We start from the raw sequence: 21,335 nt of genomic DNA, 5'->3' as shown, positions 1-21,335 counted from the left end.
CGCTACATATCAAGGCATATCAGGCTCAATGCCTTTTTGCATAAGAAATTGCCTCAACAGGAGCTCGCCCCGTAACCCTGCATTTAGAGCAAACTTGGTGAAAGTATGAGCAGTAAGAACGCGCAACCCCTCTAGCGCTAGAATGGCCTTTTAACCCCTTAAAGACCTGGCCTAGACGAGTCAACATTTTTCTTTTTTTCATCCCCACATTTCAAAGCCATTTATTTGTGTGAGGACTAATAGTTTCTTTTTTAGGGTACACACACAACTTTTATAGCTTTTTTTGGGAGGTGGAATGAACAAACAGCAATTTTGGCAATTTTATATTATTACATTGTTCACAAAACGTGATTTTTTTATATATATATTTATTACAGATTTGACAATACAAAATATATAATTTTTTACGTAAAGAAATGTTTGTAAGGAGGAGATTCTTTGAGAAATATTTTTTAGTTTTCAAAACTGTTTTTTAAATTAAATTTTATATATTTGTATGAACATGTGATCCTCTGATCACTGATATAATGCACTGCAATGCCTTTGTATTGCAGTGTATTATGTCAGTTACTGTAAAATGCCTATTTGATCCGGCCAGAATAGGTATTCATGCATACAAGGCCTAGGTGCCGAGATAGACCTCTGACAGCCATAGCAACCCCTCGCTACCCCACGATTACATCTTCAATTTCTTGTTAGTGTCTCTCCTCTCTAGTTCATTGTAGTAGACCCCCATTAAGATATATGCATCTGCTAAGAGGGGGTATACTGTAGACAGATGTTATCCTTATGACACAACCCTGTTACTTGGTATATACAGTAGACATGCTCAGAGAGTTATTAGTTTTTGTGACATTTCAGCTTTTTGTTCTCTCTCTCTATCTGAAACTGAATCTTTCACCCAAATTTTCTGTGTTTCCGCCTCTGCTATCAGACCTAAAGTTGTTGTTACTCCTAGGCAGCACACTAGCTATGGGGGGTAATGTTTGGTACAGATGGATCCTTCACTTCCTATATAGAATCATGCCCATGCTTATGCAGCTTGCACCTACAAAACATCTCAAGAACCCACCTATTTCTTACTGCGGAAACAGCCAAAAATTCTTATTGTTGGTCTGATCCATTCTCATCTTGAATACTATAACTCATTATTAATTGGTCTCCCACTAACTAAACTTTCACCTATATAATCTATCTTGAAGGCATGAGCCGGGCTCCTCTATCCGTCCAACCTCTACATTGCTTCCTCCTGTGCCAGTCACTGCACTGATGCCTCCACCCTGTGTTAGTCACTCCGCTGGTTGCTCATCCATTATAAAATGAAAATTTAACCTTATCACTCTCACACAGAAAGCTCTCCATGGTGCTGCAGTACCCTATATCTCAACTATCTCCTCTTACCATCCTATCCTTTCTCTATGTCCTACTAGTTATCTATGACTATCATCTTCCATAAACAAGCCACACATTCCAGTCTCTTAAACTTCTCTTGAGCTGTGCCAGTTCTCTGGGATGCACTACCCTTGGCAGTATGCTTAATTTCCAATTTAGTTCTGGTGTGCCCAAAAATTCTTTTTAAGGTGGCCTATTGCACTCCCTAGTTTAACCCTTCTCTGTTCAATCTTTTGTATTCTTCAGAACCTGATACCTTCATCCAGCTCTAACCCCCAAATCTCCATGTACTTAATGTCCGTGCCTAAACATATACTGGCTGTTGACTGAAACATGCAGTTTTTGGGGTAGTACCCTATTCTGTATAAGAGATGGCTAGAGCATTGTACATAACAAGCGGTTTTAACCTTTTGTGTTACTTCTATTTCTTTACACTGTAGATTGTAAGCTCTTGCGAGCAGCCACCGTGCTTCTTTTGTTTGAACTGTTAATTAGTTTGTTACTATGTAAAGTTTGGTTTTGTCTGTACACACACCCTCTGTTTTGTAAAGTGCTGTGCAATACAGTGTTGTGCAAAGGTTTTAGGCAGCTGTGGATGATGCAAAGTAAGGATGGTTTAATAAAAATAGAAGTGTTCATGGTTTATTGTTATCTATTGCCTAAATGCAAGGAGAATGGACAAAAGAAAAATCCAAATTCTATCAATATTTGGTGTGACCACCCATACCTTAAATACTGCATCAATTCTTCTAGGTAGACTTACACACAGTTTTTGAAGGAATGAGACAGGGAGGTTCCAAACATCTTGAAGGACTAACCATAGATCTTCTGTGGATGTAGCCTTGCTCACATCCTTCTGTCTCTTCATGTATTCCCAAAGAGACTGGATGATGTTGAGATCATGACTCTGTGCGGGCCATATCATCACTTCCAGGACTCCTTGTTCTTCTATATGCTGAAGGTTAGAGATGAGCAAAGTTCTGAAAATTTTGATTCGGCTGCTTCGCTGAATTGTACAAAAAAAATTGTTTTGTGACCAGTAAGGGCATTTCTTTGTTAGTAGTGGGTGCAATGACAGGGAACGGAGATTGCGCTGCCCCCGCTGCCCCCATCTTTGAACCCCTCAGGTGCTGTGTTCCTCACTGATTGTAGCATCTGAGATTAATATTAAGGCCTTTAAAGGGTTGATCACTTAAAAATAATTCAGTTGTACTTACCTTATCCATTTGAGTGCAAAGAGGCCTCCACGGCCATCTTGCTTGAATATCCGGAGTCATACATCCCTGCGCATGAGATTTTGCATGGGATATTCAAGCAAGATGGCCACTTCGTGCTCAAATGGATGAGGTGAGTATGATTTCGTTACCAGGAAGCACGAGGAAATTCAGCTTTGTGACGAATCTAATTTTCCCTGAAATTCAGTTAGAAGTCTATTTCAGATACTTTGATTCTGAAGGTACTGAAGGTAGTTCATAAAGGGGTTCCCCAGGAATTAATTATAAAAACCTACTGAAAATACCTAAATATTACTTTATTATATACACTTTCCCAAATAGCTTTTATTACATTTGATGGCTTGATTTCTCTAGGGGACAAGCGTCAGGGGAAATAAAGTGGCAGCTGCTCTATTAGCACACACAAAACCTGTCCTAATAGTACTAATAACACATCTGGATGGGTTCCTTCAAAGCAGTTACTGTAGCTAAAGAGCTGTCTCAACTCTCCTCACTACTCGCTACCTCACTCCTCTGGCTTTCATGAATTACGGTCTTACAAGAGAAAGCGCAGAGAGGACAGACAAGACTGTTATGGGTTGTGGGGATGTGGTAATGTAGCTGATTGCATAAAAGTGCTGATTATAAGTCACATCCCCCACCAGTCCTCCCCTCTGTACTATCAGATCGCACCACTACTGCACATAGATGATATCTTATCTGCTATTTGTGACATCGGAATTCATGACAACAAGAGTAGCTAGGAGGGTTGAGACAGCTCTTTAGCTCACTGCTTTGAAGTAACCTGTCCAGTTGTGTTTTTGGGACTATTAGGACGGATTTTGTGAGTGCTAATAGGGCAGCTGACATTTTATTTCCCCTTTGCTCCTTACAGAAAATGGGCCTTTATAAATTATAAAAACTATTAAGAAATGTGTTTAGGTATCTCAGTAATTTTATCAATTTCTGGAGAACCCATTTAATGACATTGGCTGTATGTTTGGAGTTGTTGTCTTGCTGCAGAATCAATTTAAATTATTAACACTTCTATTTACAAAAACATTCTTATTTTGCAACACTTTTTCCACATCTGCCCACAACTTTTGCACAATACTGTATGTTATTATTATTATTATTATTATCTGTCTTACATAGTAATAGTGGCCCAATTAATTTAATTTCAAATCTCTATGCATGTATATCCAAAAAATTGGACTTCTGGGGACACTTTATTTATTTTTTTATCTTGCCCGAAAGCATCAGCAAAATAATTTTGCAATCCTGTTTTTTTACTGATCCTGAAATCGTACTTCATCTTATGCAAGTGTAAACCTTACAGTTTTAAAATTGATCTTGGGTCTACATTTTATAGTCCTAACTTAAATGAAAATATCTATGCATTTCTAAATACAAATTCATTTTCTTGAAGTTTATGCCCTATTTACCATTTTGTACAATAAAAAAAAAAAATCATTTTCTTAAGGAAGTATCTCGATTAAAAAAAAGAAGACATTTGAAAAATTACCTCTGCAACTAGACATATGAAAACCAATAACCTGTGTCAGCTGGGTTAGTTTAACAGGTTGTTAAAGGGGTTGTGTCACTTCAGCAAGTGACATTTATTATATAAAGGAAGTTAATACAAGGCACTTACTAATATATTGTGATTGTCCATATTGCCTCCTTTGCTGGCTGGATTCATTTTTCCATCACATGGTTACATCCACCCTGCAATCCATCAGTGGTGGTCGTGCTTGCACACCATAGGGGAAAGCACCAGCGTATGTGAGCAGTGGCGTCTCTAGCTTTCAAATTTTGGGGGGGCACACTGGGGGCCAGGACAAAAGTAGGGGGGCATCTATAACAACGATACATTTACACAAGTACGCTTAGAAATGCTGCGATACTTTACCCAATACCTAAAACTGCAACAGGGAAGAAAAGTGCAGCTGTCTGTGGATGACACTTTTATAGAGAGGGGGATCTGTGGATGACACTGCTATGGGGGGGATCTGTGGATGCCACATACCGTATATAGCATCTTATGCTATATGTGTCATCCACAGATCCACCCCATGACAGTGTCATCCCCATTTCCCCCTCCATAACAGTGTCATCCACAGATCTCCCTCCCTATAACAGTGTCATCCACAGATCTCCCTCCCTGCCTCTCACAGGAGTGTACATATATAAAATAAACATATTTCACATGAACACTTACAGTTACTTGGCTTGGCCCTTGGGGATCTCGGACGCCACTTCAATACTTGGCCGGGGGCTCGGCGGAGCTGATGTTGTGTTTTATCCTAATGAGAAAGATTTCATAATAAGGATTTGGAGAAAGGGCAGAGGAATAGCAGAGCAGGGGGAGGCTGGTGCTGCTACTAGGGGGTCATACCATGGGGGAGTAATAAAACCCACCATAATGCCCCCCAGTAGAAATAATTCTCCTTATAATGTGCAAAACATACCCCCTTATGCCCCCAGTTGAGCTAATGTCCCCCATAATGTGCCAGTATAAAATACACCTATATAGTGCCCCAGTAAATGCCTCCATAGTGCTCCTCTCCCCCCTTCCTGCTAGTGCTCCCCATAATATACCAGTATAAAATGCCCCATATATCGTGCCCCAGTAGATGCCCTCAGTGTCCCCCATAATTTGCAAGTATAAAATACCCCTTCTTAGTGCCCCCCGTAGATGACTCCATAGTACTCCTCTCTCCCCTTCTCCATAGTACCCACCATAATGTGTCCCAGTATAAAATGCTACTGTACAGAGCCCCCCATATAAAACACCCCTTCTTTGTGGCCTCAGTAGATGCCCCTATAGTGCTCCCCAATAATGTGCCAGTAATAAGTGCCCTCAATAACGTGCCACCGCCAGTAACAAGAGCCCCCCAATGTGCCAGTAATAAGCCCCCATCACGTGCCAGTAGCAAGAGCCCCCATCACGTGCCAGTAATAAGCCCCCATCACGTGCCAGTAATAAGCCCCCCATCACGTGCCAGTATTAAGCCCCCATCACGTGCCAGTATTAAGCCCCCCATCACGTGCCAGTATTAAGCCCCCCCATCATGTGCCAGTATTAAGCCCCCCCATCGTGCCAGTATTAAGCCCCCCCATCGTGCCAGTATTAAGTCCCCCCATCATGTGCCAGTATTAAGTCCCCCCATCATGTGCCAGTATTAAGTCCCCCCCATCATGTGCCAGTATTAAGTCCTCCCCCATCATCATGTGCCAGTATTAAGTCCTCCCCCATCATCATGTGCCAGTATTAAGTCCCCCCCATCATCATGTGCCAGTATTAAGTCCCCCCCATCATCATGTGCCAGTATTAAGTCCCCCCCCATCATGGGCCAGTATTAAGTCCCCCCATCATCATGTGCCAGTATTAAGTCCCCCCATCATCATGTGCCAGGCAGTATTAAGTCCCCCCCATCATCATGTGCCAGTATTAAGTCCCCCCCATCATCATGTGCCAGTATTGTAATAAGCCCCCCCAATGTGCCAGTAACACTATTGTAAAAAAACAAAAAAAAAAAAACACTTATACTTACCTCAGTGTCAGCGATGCGATGCAGCCTCTTCCTGTGTCCCGCGCTGTAATGTAAGGCTCAGGTGGCGCGATGACATCATCGCGCCGCCTGAGCCGGCCTCTGATAGGCTGCCGGCCTAGTCCCTGCAGCCTATCAGAGGAAGGGGAAGGGACACGCCTCTCCCTCCCCTGCACCTCCGCTGGCACAGGCAGATTACAATGGAGATGAGCGCAATGGAAGCGCTCATCTCCCTGTGCCCGGCGGCGGCTCACTTGGGGGGGCATTTTAGTTGGGGGGGCACATGGGGGGGCACAGCATGATGTAGGGGGGCCGTGGCCCCCTCTGGCCCCCCCTGGCGACGCCACTGTATGTGAGCTCTGACGGTCCTGGCCGTTTTCCTATAGTGTGCATGCAGGGTGGTTGGAACCCTTTGATACGAGCACTGTATAATATGATGGGAAAATGAATCCAGCCAGCAAAGGAAGCAATATGGACAATCACAATACATTAGGAAGTTGGTATTAACTTTCTCTACATAATAAATGCCACTTGCTGTAGTGACAAAACCCCTTTAAATCCATCAATATTCAAGTTATTAACCAACTAATACTATGTCCCTTTTTGTCAATTTTTGTCAATTTTCTTGATTTTTGTTTTACTTTTTTGTCTATTCTTTTACTTACTTTTCAGATTATACATATATTTTTTTTCAGATTTCTATTTAAACTGAAACTTTGTGCAATGTTTATTAGAGGAAGTGATTTGTGTAGGCAGCAGATCAGGAACACATGGAAGGTCACAGAATTTGTTTCGCAATTTGAGGTGATAACATTTTATGATCAGACGTGACGGATCATAAGTTGTGAATTTCTAGATATGTTCACAAAATAAATGATAGAAATAATTGAACAGATGTATATTCATTTATTAATTCTTTTAATACTTACACTATCATTTCTATATATATATATATATATATATATATATATATATATATATATATATATATAATAAGGTCGCCCATACACGAAGCTCCCCGTTAATTGCCGGGCCGCACCTGTTTGAAGCAATATCATGTATTGACGTGACCTGGCAATTAGTGGCAATCTGTATATCGATCCATCTGCTGGACTGAACCATCGACGGATACCATAATCCTATAATTTATTATTATTGTTATTGTTGTTGTTGTTGTTATTATTAACAAAAATTCTAATTAAAAAATTGTGATTTTTTTAAAGTAAACTGTGAATTCTGACACGCATAAAATTGATACTGCTAAAAACAATCCAAAATCATATCCATAATGTGGCTTCCATAGTCTAAGTGGCTAAATCATGTGAAAGTTTTTCTTAGTTTTCATATACTATTGCTGCCATATTCCTATATATGCATAACCACAGCCAAAATGTTGACCATTGTGTTGACTGTGTATTGACTATGGATGGGTGAATGGATAGGACCCTAGTACAAACCGGATTCCAAAAAAGTTGGGACACTATACAAATCGTGAATAAAAACTGAATGCAATGATGTGGAGGTGCCAACTTCTAATATTTTATTCAGAATAGAACATAAATCACAGAACAAAAGTTTAAACTGAGAAAATGTACCATTTTAAGGGAAAAATAAGTTGAATAGGAATTTCATGGTGTCAACAAATCTCAAAAAAGTTGGGACAAGGCCATTTTCACCACTGTGTGGCATCTCCCCTTCTTCTTACAACACTCAACAGACGTCTGGGGACCGAGGAGACCAGTTTCTCAAGTTTAGAAATAGGAATGCTCTCCCATTCTTGTCTAATACAGGCCTCTAACTGTTCAATCGTTTTGGGCCTTCTTTGTTGCACCTTCCTTCTTTATGATGCGCCAAATGTTCTCTATAGGTGAAAGATCTGGACTGCAGACTGGCCATTTCAGTACCCGGATCCTTCTCCTACGCAGCCATGATGTTGTGATTGATGCAGAATGTGGTCTGGCATTATCTTGTTGAAAAATGCAGGGTCTTCCCTGAAAGAGATGACGTCTGGATGGGAGCATATGTTGTTCTAGAACCTGAATATATTTTTCTGCATTGATGGTGCCTTTCCAGACATACAAGCTGCCCATGCCACACGCACTCATGCAACCCCATACCATCAGAGATGCAGGCTTCTGAACTGAGCGTTGATAACAACTTGGGTTGTCCTTGTCCTCTTTGGTCCGGATGACATGGCGTCCCAGATTTCCAAAAAGAACTTTGAATCGTGACTCGTTGTCACGGATGGTGTACAGGGAAACAAGACAATACAATATAATCTATGAGTCACTGGATCCACAACTAAGGAACAAAAGGGAGACCCCTGCATGAGACCTGCCACTCTCCCTGATTGCTCAGCCTATGCGAACACCCCAAAGGTGGATGGGCGCATATCCACGTACCTCGACTATCTTACAGCTGAAGACCCTACAATAGTGAGGGGACAAGACCACCGGCCCCCTACACAGACACGGAGGGAGCCAGGGTCACCTGGATCCAGCAAACAGAAAATCACAAATACATAAACAGTACTTATCTTGCAGACGACTGGGAACTAGGAAAGGCATGCACACATACTCCAGGAAGTTGTATAAGCCGCAACCTAATGCATCATGGGGAGGAACTTAAAGGGAAGCAATCAGTCCAACTGCATGACAGCTGAGATAGGCTAACGAGATGAGGAACTGAAATTAAAACAAAGAAACTCAAGGAGGAGGTTCTGGACAGCTCCTGTCAGAGCTTCTCAGCTGTCTGGTTGTGACAGTACCCCTCCCTCTACGAGTGTACTCTGGACACTCAGAGCCCACCTTCTCTGGATGAGACCTATGGAAAGCCCTGATGAGACGAGTGGCCTTAATGTCCATCACTGGGACCCACATTCTCTCCTCAGGACCATAACCCTCCCAATGAACGAGGTACTGGAGGGAACCGCGGACAAGACGAGAATCCACAATCCTAGAGACCTGAAATTCAAGATTTCCATCAACCATAATCGGAGGAGGAGGCAAAGGCGAGGGTACAATAGGTTGAACATAAGGTTTCAATAAGGACTTATGAAAAACATTATGGATCTTCCAAGTCTGAGGAAGATCAAGACGGTAGGCAACAGGATTGATGACAGACAGGATCTTGTAAGGCCCAATAAACCTAGGACCCAAATTCCAGGAGGGAACCTTCAATTTGATATTCACCAACACCAGATCACCAACATTCAGGTCCGGACCAGGCACACGTCTCTTATCCGCCACACGCTTATATCTCTCACTCATGCTCTTTAGATTATCCTGAATCTTTTGCCAAATAGATGACAAAGACGAGGAGAATCTGTCCTCATCAGGTAAACCAGAAGACCCCTCTCCCGAGAAAGTCCCAAACTGCGGATGAAACCCATATGCACCAAAAAATGGTGACTTATCAGAGGACTCCTGACGACGGTTATTTAAAGCAAACTCAGCAAGGGACAAAAACGAAAACCAATCCTCCTGATTCTCCGCCACAAAACAGCACAGATATGTCTCCAGATTCTGATTGACGCGCTCCGTCTGGCCATTCGACTGCGGGTGGAAAGCAGAAGAGAATGACAACCAAACTCCCAAGCAAGAACAGAAAGCCTTCCAGAATCTGGAAACAAACTGCGTGGCCCTATCAGAGACTATGTCTGAAGGGATACCATGCAATTTGACAATGTGGTCAATAAATGCCTGCGCCAGCGTCTTAGCATTTGGCAAACCAGGAAAAGCGATGAAATGCACCATTTTGCTAAAACGGTCCACCACCACCAGAATCACAGTCTTCCCCGAGGAACGAGGCAGGTCCGTTATGAGGTCCATGGACAGATGTGTCCAAGGACGGGAAGGAATTGGTAAGGGAAGGAGAGGACCTGATGGCCGTGAATGAGGGACTTTGGCACGAGCGCAAGTCTCGCAGGCTGCCACAAAACCTTCAACCGGCTTACGAAGCGCAGGCCACCAGAATCTCCGAGCGATGAGATCCAGTGTGGCTCTTGTCCCCGGGTGCCCAGCAAGGACCGTATCGTGGTGTTCCTTAAAAATCTTGTGTCTTGAAGTGAGAGGCACAAACAACCTCTCAGGAGGACAAAGATCAGGAGCCTCCGACTGGGCTGCCTGCACCTCTGCCTCCAATTCAGGAAAAAGAGCAGAGACCACCACACCTTCAGCCAAAATGGGACCCGGGTCTTCAAAATTCCCACCTCCCGGAAAACAACGTGACAGGGCATCTGCCTTCACATTCTTAACCCCAGTGCGGAACGTGACAACAAAATTAAACCTTGAAAAGAACAAAGACCATCTGGCCTGTCTCGGGTTTAGACGCTTGGCTGACTCCAAGTAGGCCAGATTCTTATGGTCAGTAAACACGGTAATAGGGTGTCTGGCTCCCTCTAGCCAATGGCGCCATTCTTCAAAAGCCAACTTGATGGCCAACAGCTCCCTATCTCCCACATCGTAATTTCTCTCTGCGGAGGAGAGTTTCTTCGAGAAAAAGGCACTCGGTCGCCATTTGGCAGGAGAGGAACCCTGAGACAAGACCGCACCCCCACCCACCTCAGAAGCATCAACCTCAACTATGAAGGGTAAAGAAATATCAGGTTGTACCAGGATGGGAGCGGAAGCGAAACTCTCCTTGATACTAGAAAAGGCCTTACGCGCCTCTACCGACCAGGAAGAAAAATCTACCCCCTTTCTGGTCATATCAGTGAGTGGTTTAACAACAGAGGAATAATTCAAAAAAAAATTCCTGTAATAATTGGCAAAGCCCAAAAAACGCATCAGCTCCTTCTGATTCTCAGGAAGCTCCCACTCAAGCACAGCGCGGACCTTCTCGGGGTCCATGCGAAAACCAGAAGCGGAGAGAAGAAACCCCAGAAATTGAATTTCTGGAACGGCAAACACACATTTTTCCTGTTTCGCGTATAATTTATTCTCCCGCAGGATGAGCAAGACCTGACGTAAGTGTTCCTTATGAGTCTTGAAATCAGGAGAAAAAAACAAAATGTCATCCAAATACACTAATACAAATTTTCACATTAAATGATAAAAAATGCTGTTCACGAAATGCTGAAAAACGGCTGGGGCATTCATCAAACCAAAAGGCATAACCAAATTCTCAAAATGGCCCTCAGGGGTATTAAAAGCCGTCTTCCATTCGTCTCCTTCTCTGACCCTGACCAGGTTGTATGCCCCTCTTAGGTCTAATTTGGAAAAGACTTTAGCCCCAACAACCTGGTTAAACAGGTCCGGAATCAGAGGAAGCGGATAAGGGTCACGAATAGTGATACTGTTCAGCTCCCTGAAATCCAGACAAGGTCTTAAAGAACCATCTTTTTTCTTAACAAAGAAAAAACCAGCGGCAACAGGTGACTTCGAGGGTCGTATGTGTCCTTTTCTCAGACTCTCAGAGATATAAGCACGCATAGCGACCCTCTCAGGTTGGGAAAGATTGTATAAACGAGATTTAGGCAGCTTGGCGCCTGGGATGAGATTAATAGGGCAATCGTACTCCCTGTGCGTAGGCAAATCCTGAACTCCACTCTCAGAGAAGACATCCGAAAATTCAGAGAGGAAAGGTGGAACAGTCTTAGTAGAAACCTCAGAAACAGATGTCATGAGGCAATTCTCTCTGCAAAAGTCACTCCAACCATTTATTTTCCTCGCTTGCCAATCAATGGTGGGGATTTGTTTAGTGAGCCAGGGTAGCCCCAACACTAGAGGAGTAGGCAAACCGCTAAGGACAAAACATGACACATCCTCAACATGAGCATCACTCACAATTAAACGGATATTGTGAACTATGCCCTTTAATGATTTCTGAGAAAGTGGAGCGGAATCAATAGCAAAAACAGGAATATCCTTTCACAAAGTGCATACCTGGAAACGATAAGTTATTGCAAATTGATGATCAATGAGATTGACAGCTGCTCCACTATCCACAAAAATCTCACAAAAAATGCTCTTGCTCTCTAGCGCCACCCTAGCAGGCAGGACAAAACGGGAACTACAAGCAAACGGTTACAAAAAGTAACAGACGGAACATTTTTAAAAGATTTTTTCCTTTTTGTTTCTTTATTACTCTCAGAAAACTGCCTGAATCTCCTAGAGGGACACACTTTTGCCAAATGATTTATACATCCACAACAAAAACAAACCCTCCCATGCGGGCTAAATCTTCTATTGTCTGAGACAATCAACCCCAGCTGCATGGGCTCCTGCTCAGAAGGGGCTGACAGCGACTGAGACCCCTGCACACAGAATGGGACCGCTGCACTGTCCCGGGACTGAGCATGACAGGAAGGAGAGATCTCTCCTCTCTCTCTAAGACGCCTGTCAATACGAACGGCCTGAGACATAGCAGAATCCAAGGAGGTAGGTCTCTCATGAAAGGCAAATTCATCTTTCAATCCTTCTGAAAGACCATGGCAAAATTGACTTCGGAGTGCAGCATCATTCCAACCAGTATCAGCTGCCCATCTCCGAAATTCTGAGCAGTATATCTCTGCGGATTGTTTACCCTGGCATAACAGACGTAGTCTAGACTCAGCCAGAGCAATACGATCCGGATCATCATATATCTGACCCAGGGCTAAAAAGAATTCATCCACTGAACGGAGGGGCCGTGCCCCCTCCGGCAGCGAAAAGGCCCAGGACTGAGCGTTACCCCTGAGCAGCGATATAATGATCCCCACCCTCCGTTCCTCATAACCAGAGGAATGGGGAAGAAGGCGAAAATGGAGTTTGCAAGCCTCTCTAAAACGCACAAAATTCTCACTACCCCCGGAGAACGTATCCGGGAGCGAGATCTTAGGCTCAGAACAAACTCCATGAACGCAAGCTGAACCGGTCACTTGAAACTGAGAAAAAGTCTTACGGAGATCAGCTACCTCCAATGAAAGACCCTGGAAGCGTTCAGCCAAAAGTGAAACCGGATCCATGCTTAAGACGGTTTTGGCGGCTTATAATGTCACGGATGGTGTACAGTGAAACAAGACAATACAATATAATCTATGAGTCACTGGATCCACAACTATGGAACAAAAGGGAGACCCCTGCATGAGACCTGCCACTCTCCCTGACTGCTCAGCCTATGCGAACACCCCAAAGGTGGATGGGCGCATATCCACGTACCTCGACTATCTTACAGCTGAAGACCCTACAATAGTGAGGGGACAAGACCACCGGCCCCCTACACAGACACGGAGGGAGCCAGGGTCACCTGGATCCAGCAAACAGAAAATCACAAATACATAAACAGTACTTATCTTGCAGACGACTGGGAACTAGGAAAGGCATGCACACACACTCCAGGAAGTTGTATAAGCCGCAACCTAATGCATCATGGGGAGGAACTTAAAGGGAAGCAATCAGTCCAACTGCATGACAGCTGAGATAGGCTAACGAGATGAGGAACTGAAATCAAAACAAAGAAACTCAAGGAGGAGGTTCTGGACAGCTCCTGTCAGAGCTTCTCAGCTGTCTGGTTGTGACACTCGTCTGACCACAGAACAGTCTTCCATTTTGCCACACTCCATTTTAAATGATCCCTGGCCCAGTGAAAATGCCTGAGCTTGTGGATCTTGCTTAGAAATGGCTTCTTCTTTGCACTGTAGAGGTTCAGCTGGCAACAGCAGATGGCACGGTGGATTGTGTTCACTGACAATGGTTTCTGGAAGTATTCCTGAGCCCATTCTGTGATTTCCTTTACAGTAGCATTCCTGTTTGTGGTGCAGTGTCGTTTAAGGGCCCGGAGATCACGGGCATCCAGTATGGTTTTACTGCCTTGACCCTTACGCACAGAGATTGTTCCAGATTCTCTGAATATTCGGATGATGTTATGCACAGTTGATGATGATAGATGCAAAGTCTTTGCAATTTTTCGCTGGGTAACACCTTTCTGATATTGCTCCACTATCTTTCTGCGCAACATTGTGGGAATTGGTGATCCTCTACCCATCTTGGCTTCTGAGAGACACTGCCACTCTGAGAAGCTCTTTTTATACCGAATCATGTTGCCAATTGACCTAATTAGTGTTAATTGGTCTTCCAGCTCTTCGTTATGCTCAAATTTACTTTTTCCAGCCTCTTATTGCTACTTGTCCCAACTTTTTGGGGATTTGTTGACACCATGAAAATTGGAATCAACGTATTTTTCCTTTAAAATGATACATTTACTCGGATTAAACGTTTGATCTGTCATCTACGTTCTATTACAAATAAAATATTGACATTTGCCATCTCCACATCATTGCATTCAGTTTTTATTCACAATTTGTTTAGTGTCCCAACTTTTTTGGAATCCGGTTTGTAGTTTACATTCTATATCAATACGTGCATACATATGAATCATTTTTTTGCCGCCTAATCTTGTATTTCATAGTAACCCATAAATGTCACTGTTTTTGTTTCCTATCCATCCTTCTATTTTTCTCACCTCATTATAATATTTTTCGGTATGGAAAAAAAAAAAATAACGCTCTGTCCATTGGCTATAAGTGGAAAGATTCACCCATCCCTAGTGATGACATCACCAGCTGCCGATAATTGTGGTTAAAATGCTCTGCTTTTTCTAGCTTTCGTTGGAGGAGGGGGGATTTAATAGAAAATATATCCTTTCCCAATCTTGAGGGACAAATCTGTAATCTTGTCCCAAATTTCTGAAGCTCTTCTAGATTTCATCAAATAATTCTGTATTAATCTATCGACACCAGAGGCTAGAGCATCAAGTATTATTATCATATATTTTTTTTGTATTTATATATTTTTTTACTATATCTATAGAACCCTCGTGCATATTTTTTCTTTTTCCTTTTTTTTTAATTTCCTAAAGAAACCTGTACGTTCCTCTCTTTTACTCTTTTACACTTTCTCTCTTCTATATTTCTTGAAAATCAGCCCGGAATGCAGAGCACTTTCACTACCTTTTATGACGTAGCAGGTGATGTCATAGCTGGTGGCAGGGATAGTCAACTTTCCCTCGACCTTCTCCCCTCCTGCGCTGAAGGAGCTCTTTTTGGCAACGGAAGCAGGGACTCAAGCATGGTAAGTCGTTCCCAACTTTAATCTGCATCTCTCTCAAGTTTGCATTCCATCATTTCAACTGAATTTTATCACTTATTATTTTTTTTTACTTATTTTGTGCTTGCTTTTGCTTTCCTGACTGCCGTTGTTTGCCTTCCGTATAAACATCTGCCTTAAGGATCTGTAGACAGTCGGTGATCTACAGTGCGAAGTCCGAGTTATGGCTCATTTCTTTTGTGGTTTATATAGCCAGGAGTTAGGATTAATGGCTGTTGCTTTGCTTTTCTGTGCAAGAAGGTGCTTTGGCTTGGCTTTTTATGTATACTGCAGCATTTTAGAAAAGCCTGATACATTGTTAGGATCTTTTCTCTTTCGTTGCTGCCTCCTGGGTGCCTATTAAACCTGTCAAGATGTCAAAAATGTTGCACAAAAGGCCAAGAGAGGGTCATGTGAAGGTTGTCGGCCTACAGGGATTTTTGCTTTACTCTTTTTTTTTTTATATATATATATTATTTCGAGACCTGTTGCCACCTCGATGTGTGTCCCGTCACTTCCCAGCGAGAGCCAGCAAGGAGCAATAATGCATAGTGTATAAATCAAAGAAAAAGAACATGATCACAACCTTTTCAATGAAATGTTCATCGCTCTGATTGATGAGAGACTGTCAGTCCCACAGCCCAAAGTCAAACCTGAGTGAGAAAGGACATTTAGGATTTATACCAGAGACAGGGACGTCCTGGCGTGTACACACACATACGGTATATACTGGACTGCCGGAGACTGCCGCGCAGATTGTATAGAAGTGCACATGATGACAAGCTGCAGGGGGCACTCACTGGAGACATCTCTAGAACTTTATGTCTGGTTTTAAATATCAATAGGAACCATCTAAGCAGAGAAAATTCTAGGGATTAAGCAATGTAGTCGGTAGAGGATCCATGGGGAGAATGTGTCAAAGGAGATTCATTGGTATTTCTTTTATTCTCTTGTAGATCTAAATGCTTGAATAGTTCAGCAAATAACTATGTAAACATATGTTAAATTATCTATCTATCAAATTTTTTATCTATCTATCTCTTATCTATCTATCTATCTATCTATCTATCTATCTATCTATCTAATTATCTATCTATCTATCTCCTATCTATCTATCTATCTATCTATCTATCTATCTATCTATCTATCTCATATCTACTATCTATCTATCTATCTATCTATCTATCTAATCTGTCTGTCTACCTCACTATCTCTATTTTCTTTCTTTCTTTCTTTCTTTCTTTCTCATAACACACTACCTTCATTTGCATTTCCCCATTTATTAATTAGTTTATATCAAAATTTCTCAGAAATTGCACCGATTAAATAATTGCATCCAAATTTAAACCACATTTTCATATTTGCTATCTATCTATCTATCTATAGAGATGGCCTTGCGGTTCACCCGGCGGTCGTTTCGCGGCGAACTTTGTGCCTTCGCGATTCGCCGAACATGCGAACATTTGGCGATATTCACGCCCACCATATTCTTTTACATTGTGAAGAACTTTGACCCAGGACCGCCAATTGAGACGTTTCAGCACATGGACATACCCCCTACCTTATAAATAGACCTGATCTGGCAGACATTTTACATTCAGTCTTTTGCCAGTGTAGGGAGAGGTTGCTGTGTGGAGCAGGAACAGGCTGTTAAAGACACCAAACACTATCTAATAGGGCCACAAAAGTTGTTTTAAGGACTGGTATAGGTGAGCTATCGATAGGTGTGACATACTAAGGGGTGTAATATACTTATAATATACTTTCTAACAAAGTATATTATAGTGCATTTGTATTGTGCAGCAGTTGTGTGCGGTTCTGCTGCGATACTGCAGCTATATAGAGGGTATCACCAATAGAGGATGACTCACAAGAAATGTGAGTACATGTGCTAAGCCTGCACGTACGATGTAACAACAAAAAAGAGAACAAGGCTAGCACAAATAGTGATGAATGTAAACTTTATTATAGTCTCAACACGAGACAAAATGTATTAAAATACACATAAAAACACAACAATACAATGGTAAGTGGGGAGCACTCAGAATGATGGTGCACCACTGGATAACAGAACGTATCAAGACTAGAGGAATGATAAAAATATCCTAAAATGTATACGTATGGCACAAAGCCAAATATCAAATATATAAAACTAGCCAAGGCTACCAGAACTAGATCAGGGTAAGGTACAATACATGCTAGTCATAAATGCAGACATTAAAAGCTGAGACTTTCGCCAATATATTCCTGTCAGGAAAATATCGGAGCCCTTCATGCACCACGTCACGGTCACTCAGCATGGCAAAGGGTCCTACCACTACGCTAACTATGGTGTGAACAAGGTCTTGAGGTGATGTAATCCAGCTCACAGCCAGGCTTCCACACGAACGCCTAGCGGGACAACTAGTGCAATGTGAACAAAGCCTGACTGTAAGCCACACCCATATCAGACCATGTGATGGAGGTCCCCAGGTGCAAAAGAGTGTTTGAATGCCAGGTAAAGGCACATACACTACATATAAAACAAGACAAAAACACAGAAATATAGTGGCAATACTGGAGGAGCTGCTCAACCCCTAACACTGTAGCGTGTTTTTCATTGGGGGAGCAGCCCCACCGCATGTGGACCGCAGCAAACGACTATCCCCAGCAAAAAATGCATACGGTGGAGGATGTCGGCGCGGTCCACATGCACCACAAGGGCATCCTACACAAAACGGAGCATTGTGCGGATGAAAATACAATCATATAAATCACAGAAAAAATGCACCAAACGGATATGCCACTGACTATACTGGCTAGTCATAAATGCAGATATTAAAAGCTGAGACTTTCGCCAATATATTCCTGTCAGGAAAATATCGGAGCCCTTCATGCACCACGTCACGGTCACTCAGCATGGCAAAGGGTCCTACCACTACGCTAACTATGGTGTGAACAATGTCTTGAGGTGATGTAATCCAGCTCGCAGAGAGCCCCAACGCACGTTTCGCGTAAGCTTCTTCAAGGGGGAGAGTGTGTGGTATATAGAGGGACAAACGCTATTGGAACAACTAATTTCTACTGGTGTGATTAACCAGTTGCCCTCAAAAACCTGATTGAGGCAGGGGTGTTATTTTCCAATAATATACTTTCTACAGTATGTATAGTGCATTTGGGTAGTGCAGCATTTGTTTTGCGGTTTTGCTGCGTTAACGCATCTACACAGAGTGACAAACACTATTTGAAGAAATAATTTCTACTGGTGTGATTTACCAGTTGCCCCCCAAAAAACTGATTGAAGCAGGGGTGTTATATACCAATAATATGCGTTCTATATAGTGCATTTAGGTAGTGCAGCATTGTCTGCGGGTTTGCTGCGTTACCGCATCTAAACAGAGTGACAAACACTATTGGAGCCAATAATTTCTACTGGTGTGATATACCAGTTGCCCCCCCAAAAAAACTGATTGAGGCAGGAGTGTGATATACCTTCTTTCACAAATACTGCCGGGGTCGGGCAGGTGCACCAGGCCGGAGCCTAAGTGGGAAGTTGCAAGAGGTGAGTGCAATTACGTCAAAGGACGCACCAGACTTGGTTGAGTGGCTCACTCAGCCTTCCGCTTCTGCACCCTCCTCATTCTCTCTATCTGCACCCTCTTCACTCTCTGCTGTGTGCACCCCCAAAGACACCACCACTACACCATATCCCCTCTGCTCGAGTCAGAGGAATTATTTTCCCATCCATTACAAGACCTTACCAATGCGCATCCATTCTTGGCATCGGATCAAGAAGAGAAGGTATCAACGGTCACCACCCAGCAGTCTGATGACAGTACCCAGATCAGCCCAAGAGGGTGGTCCCCGCTGTTGCTGCCTACTCCAAGATCTCTAATGTCAGTGGTGGTGGTGGTGAAGGTGACGAATCCGATGATGACGTGTCGATGGACGTCACGTGGGTGCCCACAAGAGAGGAAGAGGAGGGGAGTTCAGAGGGAGAGATGGAGCAGCAGATAGGGAGGAGAAGGAGGAGAAGCAGGCTAACTTACAGTGCACAGGAGGCAAAAAGCAGACTGCTAATGTATCTGGAACGAAACATCCACCATGCACGGTCACATCTGGCGTTCCCAGGACGCCGGAACATGGCTCCGCAGTGTGGGCTTTTTTTAATGTGTCCGCTGCTGACAATAGTGTTGCCATCTGCAGCCTGTGCTGTCAACGCATAAGTTGCGTTAAGCCCAACACTCACCTAGGGACGACCGCCTTAAGAAGGCACCTGGCCTCCCATCACCGAGCCCAGTGAGAGCAACACCGTCAGAACCCACAAAGCCACACTCCCGGCACTCACCTTCCTACCTCCTTCTCCTCTCTCCTCCCAGTTATCCTCCACTCCACCTTCTACCGTGCCATTGTCGCGTTCATCTGGCAAAAGGCAGGCTTCTTTGCCCCAAATGTTCGAGCGAAAAAAGATGATGACGCCGGATAACCCTCTTGCCCAACGGCTGACCGCTGGCTTGTCAGAACTGCTAGCCCGCCAACTACTGCAATATAAACTGGTGGACTCGGAGGCCTTTAGAAAATTTGTGGCCATTGAAACACCGCAATGGAAGGTCCCCGAAAGGAAATATTTTTCCCAGAAGGGCATCCCAGAGCTATATGGCCACGTTCAGCTGCAAGTGAATGTATCTCTGTCACAGTGTCGGTGCCAAGATACATCTGACCACAGACACGTGGTCTAGCAAACACGGGCAGGGAAGGTAAATAACTTTTACTGCCCACTGGGTGAACCTTCTGACGGCCGTCAAGCATGCAACCCGTGGCACCCGTGTAGATTTGGTGTTACCGCCATGGATTGCATGCAGGCCTGCCTCTTCTTCGCCTGCCTCTTCTTCTCCTCCTCCTACTCCATCCTCCCTCTCCTCCTCGGCTGACTCCTCCTTTTCCGCTGCTACCGTCTCTTCCGCTGCACCCCCAAGATCCCCAGAACCTATTCGACGTGCCAGGTGAGACGTTGCCATGCTGCGCTGCGTCTGTTGTGCCTGGAAGCCAAGAGCCACACCGGTCCTGCACTCCTTTCAGCTTTGCGGTCACAGGCAGATCAGTGGCTTACCCCGCTCAATTTGACAGTTGGTAAAGTGGTGTGCGACAACGATGCCAATCTGCTGAGCGCGCTGAAACAGGGCAAAATGACACATGTGCTGTGCATGGCACACATCCTGAACTTAGTCGTGCAGCGATTCGTTGCCAAATATCTCGGGGTCCAGGACGTCTTGCGGCAGGCCAGGAAAATCTCTGGCCATTTTAGAAGATCTTACATGGCCATGGCGCGCCTTGCTGACATTCAGCGGCGACACCACCTGCCCGTCAGACGTCTGATTTGTGACTGCCCGACGCGATGGAACTCCACCTTGTATATGCTTGATAGGTTGTTCCAGCAGAAACGTGCTGTTAACAACTACCTGTATGAACTCTGCGGCAGGATAGGTTCTGGGAGCTTGGTTTTCAGTCGCAGCCAGGGCGCAATCAGTGACATCGTACCTTATGCCTTCTTTCTGGAGCGTGCATTGCGTCGTGTCATTGATCAAGCCATCGAGGAGCAGGAAGATGAGGAAGTTGCAATGCTGGATGAATTTCCAGGGGGGGGCTACTCCATCTGAGACAAGTCAATAACAGGAGTCTGAAGAGGAGTCAGAGGAGGACCAAGAAGAGAATGCTTTAAACGTTTCTGGGATCCCTGGTGTTGTCAGTGGATGGGGAGGAGAACGAGGACGACATTATCCTGGATGATGAGCGGGAGCCAGGCCACTCCACCGCTTCCAGTTTAGTGCAAATGGGGGCCTTCCTGCTCCAGTGTTTGAAGAGGGACCCCTGTATAAAAAGCATAAAGGGCAAGGACCAGTACTGGGTGACAACGTACTTAGACCCCTGGTACAAACACAAAATGGCGGAAATGTTACCACCATCACAGAGGGCTGTCAGAATGCAGCACTTCCAGGCCTTGCTTCTAGAAATGCTGCATTCTGCTTTTGCGGGCGCTGGCAGAGTAATTTCCACTAACAGAGAAACAGTTCCGGGTACCAATCCAACATCCCCTGCAAGAAGAGGGCGGTTTGAAGATGTGTTGGTCACTT

At 43.9% G+C, this 21,335-nt stretch overlaps 1 protein-coding gene across 6 annotated transcripts in view; it reads left to right on the top strand.

Moving 5' to 3' along the window:
* CTNNA2 (catenin alpha 2) overlaps window positions 1–21,335 on the top strand; it is a 2,102,590-nt gene that overhangs the window by 1,996,323 nt on the left and 84,932 nt on the right. For 3 of the 6 annotated variants that reach the window (XM_040419291.1, XM_040419292.1, XM_040419293.1), the window contains one exon: window positions 15,064–15,210. The exons of the other annotated variants lie outside the window; for them this stretch is intronic. In XM_040419291.1, coding sequence (XP_040275225.1) covers window positions 15,064–15,210 — 147 coding nt within the window. The remainder of the gene's footprint in view (window positions 1–15,063; window positions 15,211–21,335) is intronic. 6 annotated transcript variants of the gene reach the window in all.

This window comes from Bufo bufo, chromosome 2 (assembly GCF_905171765.1).
Source record: "Bufo bufo chromosome 2, aBufBuf1.1, whole genome shotgun sequence".
Lineage (NCBI taxonomy): Eukaryota > Metazoa > Chordata > Amphibia > Anura > Bufonidae > Bufo > Bufo bufo.
This window is presented reverse-complemented; position numbering and strand designations above follow the sequence as displayed.